This window comes from Myotis lucifugus, unplaced genomic scaffold (genome assembly GCF_000147115.1).
Source record: "Myotis lucifugus unplaced genomic scaffold, Myoluc2.0 scaffold_1025, whole genome shotgun sequence".
Classification (NCBI taxonomy): Eukaryota; Metazoa; Chordata; class Mammalia; order Chiroptera; family Vespertilionidae; genus Myotis; species Myotis lucifugus.
Window position 1 is genome coordinate 6,786 of NW_005872073.1, and position 10,412 is coordinate 17,197.

General features: G+C 47.2%; 1 protein-coding gene across 1 annotated transcript in view; it reads left to right on the forward strand.

The window, feature by feature from the left end:
* The first annotated feature begins 5,616 nt into the window (after window positions 1–5,616).
* Window positions 5,617–10,412, forward strand: part of AFDN (afadin, adherens junction formation factor) — a 95,658-nt gene continuing 90,862 nt past the window's right edge. Inside the window, 1 exon segment of the mRNA XM_014449110.2 lies at window positions 5,617–5,796. Coding sequence (XP_014304596.2) covers window positions 5,764–5,796 — 33 coding nt within the window. The 5' untranslated portion in view covers window positions 5,617–5,763.

Below are 10,412 nucleotides of genomic sequence, written 5' to 3' on the forward strand. Positions count from 1 at the left end.
AGAGGCCCTCACAGCTCATCACTGTGTATACGAGACACATATGTCAACTCAACTTGACAAGGTGTGGGTTCCCATGATTATACCTGTGGGATCGCGTCTGCAATAGGTCCCACTCGTTTTCCGATTGCATATGCCGATTGGCCATGGCTCAATTAGATTGACATCGAATTTATCCTGAGTGTCTGCTAGCGTATAGGCGTATGATGCATTGTATTCATCATGTCACTAGTCTCGTTAGTCCCTTGCCCTCACCTTTCAGTGAACGGGATGGCATGCGCTTGCAGCGCTTCGAGCTCAGTTACGAACATTCAAGGCTATTACCACTACAGTTCAGAAGTGGTAGTACCACAGCTAACATCTAACTAGTTCTCGACTGGAGCAGCTCGGGGTCAGTTGGCCAGATGTAGTGGGTCCCATTGTGCTCGCTGTTGAAGGTGCTACAGCTTTTGGACTATTTGACGTCCGTATGTTTAATACGATCTGAGCAGAGCGGGGATCTTATGGCCGCGCACGGCTCACGGATCGTTGGCGAGGCTACGGTTCAGCGGTTCAGGGCAGGCTCCCCTCATCCATCAGCGGGCCTGGCAGGGGCCTGGTCCGGGGCAGAAGAGGGTTCAGGGGAGGGGCCGCCGGGCGGCGGGGCGGCCAGTCCGGTCCTCGGGAGAAAAGGAGGAAATCGCGCCCGCCGGGCGGGGGACAATGGGGTGGCTGACGGCAGAGCCGCGGAAGGCGTTGAGCAGGTCCCCGAAGACCGGGGCGGAGGGTGGGGGGCCCTGGGCATCAGCGGGCGCAGAAGCGTGGGCGCTCGGAGCCGCGCCTCCCTCCCCGCGCGGCCGCACCTCCTGGCGCAGCGTGAACCCCACACGGGCTCGCGCCCTCGCAGGGCGCCCCTCAACCACGCGCCTTCCCATTTGCTCTCACAAGCGACCCGAAGCGAACGTTATTTGTGGAAATAGCCCCGCAGCGCCCGTCCTCCCTGGCAAACGTGGACGTTCCCCAGCGACGTGGCTCCCCGCTCCCCCCACCCGCTCGCCTCCCGGAGCCCGGCGGCTGCCTCTACCCCGTGGTCCTCCCGCCGCGGGAGCCCGGAGCCCGGGTTCAGGGAGGCCCCCCTACCCGCTCGGGACTCGTGGCTTTCAGACTTCACGGTGGTGCGAGCCCCTCCACCCGGTGGGAACTGATGCAGCCTCCCGGCCGGTGCCCTCGGGGTGCCGGCAGCCCCACCTGCGGGGCTTCTGCTGCTGTGGGCTGTCCCCGAGCCTGTTCAGGGTCGGGAGGCCGCGCCGGGGTGCGGTATTCTCACCAAGGATGGGGTCACCGGCTGTGACCCCACTGTCAGGCAGCGAGCATCTGTCCATGTTGGGGTGCAGGTGGCCAGCGTGCACACTGATGTGCCGGGTTCCTCGGACCGACCCCTCACCTTCCGTGGTTTTCTGGGCTCGATGCTGTGAGGACGTGGTGCGCAGTGGGCGGCAGTTCAGGGTCATGTTGTCTTTGAGAAGAATGAGTTCATTCTTCTGGTCTCTGGTTTGGAGAGTTCGGATGTAAAATATTATCGTGGCACATAGTTGTGTTCCGTCTGAATGGGCCTATTTATCATTGTTTGAGAGGTTTACCATGTCTGGTTGGGAAAAGGAATATCTTTTCAGTTCAGTAATAGATACTGAGGTTCACTCTGTGGGATTTTAAGTCGAGTTGGTGCTTTAAAAATCCTGATTTCCCGAGCGCTGGCTGCAGGCACCCAGGTGAGTTCCTCTCTGCCCTCTGACATGCGGCCTTTCTGGGGTGACACGGCCCGCCGTTGCCAGAGCCCCTTTTCTGGGAGTTACTCTGCAGGTGAAAAGTTGCTGAAGCAAAACCAAAGTTGAAGAACTTTTTCGTTTTGTAGGTTTTCCTTCCTCCGCCCTTATACCTGAACATTCCTGTTTTTAGAAATGACCTCCAGGATTTTATTAGAAGGCTTTCCTAATGTTTTTGAATGTCCACGTGCTGTTTTCTTAGGTTTTTCACTACCTCGTATATATATTTGTGTAATCTCCATGTGTGTGTATGAGAGTATAGTTGTGGTTTGTTTCCTTTTCTGGGAGGTACAGTGATCAGTATCTATTATCAACTCTTACAGCTGCATTGATCATTTACGATTGGTGGTTTCAGGCAGCCTCCACAACCGCTGGTAATTCTGTGGTTTCTGTTCAGGATGATGATGAGCTTGGCTTTTGGATTACGTTCACTTTTTAAGAAAATCAGAATGTGTTTCAGAATCAACCTGGTTATGTTTGCTTTTCCCTTAGCATTTGTATTTGGATGTATAGGGAGGGCTTCCGAAAGAAGCAGGTAATCTTTGATCAATGCGTATTTTTCAACCCCTCCGCAGCTGGATCCTAGATTCTTTTGGAATTTTCAAATGAATTGATGACCTAAACTCAGTGTTGACATATTATCACCAGGAGATGGATTTTAAGCTGAATTAATGTCTTGATTATTGTGGAAAATGATAGCTCATAGCACAAGCTTCTTGAAGCTATTTAGTCCTGTCCTTCTCTGTCAGTGACGTTAAGGTTGTATTTCTGTTGGGGCTTTCTGATGCTCTAGTGGGGGAGAGTGCTTCTTGCTAATTGTCACTTCCCATCGTCTCCTGGGGGCCTCTGAGTGTGCCCTCAGGTCTCCTGCCCTGTGGTGGTCCATTGCTTATCTTAGACCTGTCCTGTCCTACAGCCACTGGTTCCCCACTGGTTCCTCTGTCTCCATCCCCGGTTATCTATGAAGGCAAGAGCTTAGAGCGCTGTTTTTAAAAATATCCTTATGTCTGTCATATGGAAGGTGCCCAATAAACATACTGTGGAGAGAATATTGAATATCGCGTTCTTTGTGTCCTGACAAGATGTGAGATGTATGCTTTCAGAAAACAGTGACATTGTCTGCTAGGTTATTAAGTATTAAAGACTATGTTTTCAAGTCCCATTCTTTTGTATAAAGATTAAACTCAATGCAAAAGCTATGCTAGGTGGTTGACCACTTTGCTTCATGAGATATTTCTTAAAGTCATTTCTTTTGTTTATTGTTTCTTGAGTTCGTTGCCTTCTTTTTTCAGTGGTGAGAAAAATAACCTAGAATTACATATGCTTTACTAAAGGTGAATATTTTAATACTTTTTTAATACTTTGAAAAATGCTTTTTATTAATACTTCTAAGAATAACTAGTTGTTTTAATGCTCTGATTCGTCTTGAGAAGTGATGTGGTGATTCGTATCCCCCAGAGGGTGTGTGAAGAATGACTCCTGGCTTGTCAGCAGAGGGGGCGTGGGAAGGCACTGGGTGAGGGAGTGATCCATTGCATAACTTAGAGCGAAGCCTGTGTTCCGGACTGTGCTCAGGTGGCAACTCTTCGTGATCTTACGACTTAACTATCTTAAAAACAACAGTTGTATTATTATTATACACTCGTACTTGGGAAGGTCTTTTTTTCTGGTGATTAATGTATAATGAGATAGTTGCCAATGGTGTGTATTCATAGGCATATCTGTTCCTTTTTTGGTTTGTTTTTATAACTTGAACCTCGGTGGTGATTATAAACTTTATTTCCTGGAATAACTGGTTAAGGTTTATATTTGTATGGGTGTGTGCTTGAATCTGAGGTAAAGACCTTGTCTAACATTGTTTAGTTAAATTAAAACTGTATCTAGACTAGCTTCAATTTGCTATCTTCCTGCCAGTGAATAACTTTATTTGATGCAGTTTATAGACTTAATGGCATGTAAAGGCTGTAACTCTAGGCTTTTCTAGAAGCATTAAGTTTTGCATGTGGTTAATGGCAGAATACTCGTAGAAGCAGTCCTTTCAGGTTCTCGAAAAAATGTGAATCACATAAGCTCAGGATATGGTTCCAAATTGGCGGGAACCGTAAGAAAAAAGGGTTTCTGGTTTTGTTCTGGGGGTTTAATTGAGCAATGGTAGTGTGTAAAACATTATTACTCAGTGTTGTTGGTGGTTAATTTGTTTATAAATGGTTTTACCAGACTTGAACCCTGGCATAATGTCAGAAAATGCCAGCAAGTATTATAGCAATTATTTTGATATAAACCTGTTTACCTTTATTATAAAGAAAATGGCTATGCAAATAATGTGTGTGGAACATAAAGTTAAACTGACCTCTTACTTGAAAGTTATTTCCAGGTTAGATAGAGTGTTGGTTCTGTCTTGATGAGTTTTTTTAGGATGTGGGCATTCATCTTGAAGATGCCCAGGACTGGGCGGAAATTTCTTGACCTACATTTACACTCATAAGTTAGGTGATAAGCAGTGTGCCAGGCCCTGCAGACCCTGTGACCAGGTCCGAGCTGCCCCGCCTGGGGCTGACCCTGACCCTCTGGCAGGGCCTGGAAGTCATGGGTGGGTGTCTGGTCCCGGGTAGAGGGACAGAGGGCAGGCATGTTGTCGAAGCTGGACCGTCTCTGTGCTGGAGCAGAAGCTTTTTCTGAGCATTTCTAGCCTGTGCGGTGACCGACGACGCTGGCTGGAGAGCCGGGACGGTGGCGGTTTGCTTGGCTCAGTCATCGGGGCGGGGTTTTGTTCTAGTGCCGTGAAAATAGGACGCCTCCCTCATGTCTTGGCATGCGGGACTGACCAAAAACATTGTGATTTAACTTAGAAAGTGGTGATTTGATCAGCAAAAGTGAGCAGGTGCACAGGTTGATGGTTTGTAAACCAGGGAGTGTGTTCCCAGGGAAGGGGGGTTCCTACAGACGGGGACAAGCGAGGTTTCACACCGCACGCTGCAGTGTGTCGTGAATGAACGGATCTAGAGGAGCTGAGGTTGGAGAGTTTACTCTGACTGGAAAACAGCCACAATTCCTGCACTTTCACTCAGAAGACGTTTATGTTACATCAGTGTTGAGAAGGTTGAGTTGTGTTGCTTACAGAAGATAAGACAGGAGCTTTTGCTGTGCTCAGTGGCGTGGTGGTGTTTGTAGGCTCAGCACCCAGCATGCCTGGTTTCCTGAATGTTGTCGTAGAGCCAGGGCGACCCGAGGGAGGGGTGGGCCTGCCAGGACCAGAGGCGCTGGGACCCTCTCCACGACGCTAGGTGTGAGCAGGTGAGCTGGTAACTGCTGTTCTTTTCCGTTTCTGGAGTTCTGAGCTTCCTATGTTGACTGGTGCCGCTCGTGCCCGGGGGCATAGGCGGACTGGACCAGGCCATCCCCCGAGCGTCAGGCATGTCCTTCCCGTGTGGAAAGCCATCTTCCAGGAGGATCCATAGGGAAAACGGTGTGACAGGCTGTTTCCAAATGAGGCTTTGTCCTGCCTCACAGGCTCCACCTGAAGGGCTCGTTGTTTCTCTTAGTAAGAGAGTGTGGCCCCCAATCAGGACCCACGAGAAAACGCTCCTCTGCTCCTGGTGTGGGTAAGAGCAGGCCCGTTGGCTGGTTTTATTCAGAAGCACAGCTTCTGTTCTCTGGTGCTTGGGTTCGTACATGTCCTGTTGACAGGACAATCGGCTCTTTGCAGTTTAAACCAGTTCGTTCCTTCCCAAAATGCACTTTCTCTTTCTCCTTGTTTCTGCTAGTGGTGCTCTCCATGGTGACCGACCTTTCACAGGAGAACAGACAACGGCTACGTTACAGTTTCTGTTCATGCCACTGTGACCGGCTTCGGTGCTGAGACCTCCGACTGCTCTGAGTCCAGTTCCCTGTGTTTAGGACAGGAGACGGGCACTGGGTGACCCTGTTCGCCACGCCTGGGTGTTGAAGAACCGTGGTTCTTAAAATGCGTCATGTCTGCCGTACGTGTGTGCCTAGGGTAAGGTCTCCACGTTGGGAAGTGGTCTTTCAAGTCTTACTTTTAGGTGGATGTAGATATTGTTAACTGAGTCAGTTTCCCAGGTAAACGTGGGTTCCCGGAGTAAGTGCTCCTTCACCCACAGCTTGGCGTTGCTCGCCTGCTTTTCCTGGAGAGATCGTAGGACTTGGCCCTCGTGAGTGAAAGGTGAAGAGAAGAATCATGTATGTGTTTCATCAGAGATACTCAGGTGAGAGAGTGCGTGCATGGCCGTGAGAAACGCTGCTGGTCCAGGGTGGTGCTGCTGCCTCCTCTGTGCTAATTCCTGTGCTGTCGGCCTCACCCATCCTTACCCTGACCGTCAGCACAAATGCCAGCACCGCAGGAGAGCCGTGCTGTCTGGCCTTAGTGTGGAGGGTTTAACCTCCCAGTGGCCTGAGGGTCCAAGGGCACCCGAGGATTCTGGGCTACAGTGTGTGAGCTGCTGCCCAGAATACTTAGCGATGGGTTTGAAGAGTTTTGGTTTGAGCAGGTTGAAAACAAATATGCTAATATAGATATTAGAGTCTATATTTTATGATGTTTTCCATCTAGGGTATGAAGCTAACATTTTAATATTATGAGGAAAGGTAGATTTCAATGTTATTAATTTGGTGTTTCACATATTGTTACATATCTGATTGTTTTTTTACATTTGTGAGCACCTATTTTGATTTTTACTAACCAAGCATTTACATTTTATTGTTGGAGAACACGGTCACACCTAGTGAGAGTGGTGACCGTGCAGCTGTACTGCTCTGACCGGCTCCGGGTAGAGCGGCGGCCACTCCTGCCCGTGGTCAGTTCTAGTCGAGAACAGTGGTGCCCAGGGTGCCCCACGTGGGTGTGGGCGGCTGTGCTGTTGGATGTGGGCTGCGTCTGGCACTTGCCTGTCCTTTCGTCCCCTTCCCGTGTAAGCTGTCGATTTGCCGACTGCTCACTGTGTGAGGGTGTCTTTTTTATATTGTCTTTGGTTATATTTCCCCTTAGCTTTATTATATTTCCTGAGAGAAAGATAGACACATACCACAGTCTCTATGTTCTAAAACCTGCATGTATAAGACAGAATTTTAATACTTCAAAATAATACGTGGATAGATTTTTAAAATGCATGTAGTAAAAACAAAATGTTAGAATATTGAGTTTATGTTTAAGATGAACAAATCTTCAGATTAATTTAGCTACTCAATGGCAACTTGTTTTGTAACAAATGTGTTATTCATGTCTAGGTGCAAGTTCATTTTGAATTTTTGGTCATCATTTCCTTTTTGTAGATAACATTACTAAATTATTTTGTGATTTCAGTCACTTAGTGAAATGTGTTTATTAATAAACATATTGTTCTAATTTATCAGGATAATAAAATACAGATAAGAAATCTTGCTGAATAAGTGAATTGATGAAGGACTCACTCCTCTGTAGGTCAGCTAAGCTTCTTTTGCAGGAGGAGGAGCTGGCCAGGAGTACCATGGACAGTGTTTCTACCACATTGAATGTTTAGGTCTTGAATATTTAAAATGTGTTTTTAATTTAAGTTTGGCAAAGGTAACCATGTTGAGTTCATGGTGCCGTTAATATGTTTTATGCCAAACTTGCTGATTTCAATTTTAAAAAATTATTTTCATTATTACCATTTTGAAATTACTACTTTGGGAATGTCAAGGACACTAGAATTATGATCAGTATATCTGGAGAAGCATGAAAACATGTAATGTTTACTTCACTGTAGTAAGATAATATATTTAAAAATTTATTTTTTTTTCTATTATGAAAATAACTGGAGGCCCGGTGTATGGATTCATGCACATTGAAAGGAAACTAATGAGAAGGTGGCCAGCGGGGTGGGACTGGGCGAGATGGGCCAGACACGCCCTGGAGCCAACTTCCCGCGGTCCCTCCCCAGCCGGCCACATCTGGAGCATCGTTGGGGTTTGAAGGGCGTGTGTGGAGTGAGCGGGGTCCCTCCAGCAAGTGGGGTCCCTTGGCCTGGCCTGTGGAGATCAAGCCGAAACCAGCAGTCCGACATCCCCAAGGGGTCCTGGAGTGCAAGAGGGCACTCTGCAAAGTTGCTGTCGCTCAGCAGCTCCTGTGTTGAGCGTCTGCCCCCTGGTGGTCATTGCATGTCATGTCGGCCGGTTGCTTAGGCTTTTATATATATAGGTATGCTTATTTTAGAATATTTGGAAAATGCTTGAAGTGTGCATGTATGTTTAGTTGTGTCTGGTTATTAATTATTTGTGCTTTAACCATTACTGAGTTACATCTGTCAGGAAATCAGTTTTTAAAAGCTACTTAGGTTATTTTTCCCAGCTGGTGTGGCTCACTGGTTGTGTGTCGACCTTATGAACCAGGAGATCAGGGTTTGATTCCTGGTCAGGGCACATGCCCAAGTTTCGGGCTCAATCCTCAGTAGGGGGCATGCAGGAGGCAGCCAATCAATGATTCTCTGTCATCAATGGATGTTTCTATCTCTCCCTCCCTCTCTAAAATCAATAAAAATTTATAAAACATGTTTAAAAAATATAAAAGCTATTGAGGTTTATCCTGATCATAAATTTCAGACTTAACATTTTGTGAGTGCGTATATTACCTGTATCTGATGTTAGTGTAAATGCTTTGTGTGCATCGTCTGTTAGTTCTTGTAGCGATTCTGTGCGGCTTGCTGCTTGTGCTCTTTTCATTTTTGGAAGAAGAAACCAAGGCACAAGGAGGCAGATGACTTGCTGGAGGGTGTGCAGAGCTGAGGGACGGGCAGTCTGACTCGGCAGCTTTCTCCTAAGCCACTGAGTGTGTAGAATTAGAAAACTTAAAACCACTGCAATGGAAGTTTCATGGGAAAAATTTGTAGAGTAATTTAGTGTCGTTTTCAGGAAGAACCACACGCGTGATAAGAGTCATGGGGATCGCTTCTTGGCCTTTGGACTAAGATCAAGTGAAATGTAAGGGTAATGGGACCTGCTCAGTTATGTTTACACCATGTGTCATGTGCATATGTGTGTAGATCTTGTGCATCCATATGTTCATGAGGGGTGCTTTCCATCCTGACCTGTTAGAGCCCTGTTGTTATAACTTCATCTTTCATACTGGAGAAGAGGATTCTGGTTCTCTCTCAGCATGGTGCATGCTCTGATTTCGTTTCCGACCACACACACTGTGGCAGCCAGAAGCTGGAATAGAAGTGAAGGTCTGAGGGGTGCTTGGTGGCTTCACTGATAGCTGTCCAGTGCCCGCGGGAAGGAAGCAGGCAGGACCGCCCAGGTGCTGGCCTGGGAGTTCACACCCTTTCGGATGGCACGGCTGTGATGCTGAGTTTTGGAGTGCAGGCCTTGTGTCTACCCAAGGGACCATTTCATCGAGTCCCTTTCCCTGTCGAGTTGTAGCCCTTTAAAATTAAACAACTAAACTTACTTGTTCTTATCACTTCTAGGGCTCACTTAATTTTTAATTCCATAAAATTTTTTAAAATATATTTTTATTGATTTCGGAGAGGAAGGGAGAGGGAGAGAGAGATAGAAACATGAATGATGAGAGAGAATCATGGATCGGCTGCCTCCTGCACAACCCCTACTGGGGATCGAGCCCACAACCTGGGCACATGCCCTGACCGGGAATCGAACCGTGACCTCCTGGTTCACAGGTCGATGTTCAACCACTGAGCCACGCCAGTTGGGCAAATTCCATAAAGTTTGCTTACATATTAGCTATGACTTTCCCCCAGGTAATGTTTGAATTTCAGCAGATAATTCCTTGATTGTTACTAACAGTTCCTTAACGTCTATTGAGCAAAACTTTGCCATTCCCAAACAAAAAAGGGGATTTTTAGACAAAATGGCAGTTTTAGGGAACACCCTAGTACAGCGGTCGCCAACCAGTGGTCCGCTGACCACTGGTGGTTCGTGAGGTCCGAGAGGTTGACGACGGCTGGCCTAGTAGACCTTCTGAGAGTATACAAGTTCACTTCTCTGCTCATGAGTCTGTTTCCTCTTGTAAGAAACAGTGAACCCGGAGGACGTTTCCAGGTGGGAAGTGAAGAACCAGAGCCCCTGCCTCTGGGTGTCGAGCTGCGTGTTAGCACAGCCACGTTTGTGGTGACAGGGACCCAGTGCTCACTGCGAGGTACAGGGCGGGTCTAGGACGGGGTGTAGGACAGTAGAAGGTGTACCTTCCGTTTCTCACCTGTGCTCCTCACTTCTATCAGCTTGATGTAGCATATGCTGTACGTTCTTATGGCTCATATTCTGGCATAAAATATAATTTAAAAAGTTATTTATTTATTTTTTACCAAGTGGCACCCAAACCACCAAATGTTTTGTGTTTGTGATTTGCACAGCTTCTGAGTGAGCTGCTGATGCTTCCGGATGCATTTTATTAGTGTAATGACATTTTTAGACATGTTACCTTTAGTATGTGATTACAGATGTGTGTGATTGGTATCACCAGCCTGATTCTTGGGAAACATTGTCAATTTTACATTAAATCTATATATAAAAAGTCAGCGACCATAACGACTGGAACGACCGGTTGCTATGACACCCACTGGCCAGTGAACCAGCTGGATCAGGGGGTGGGGCCAACCAGCCAACCTCCCGAGACCCCTC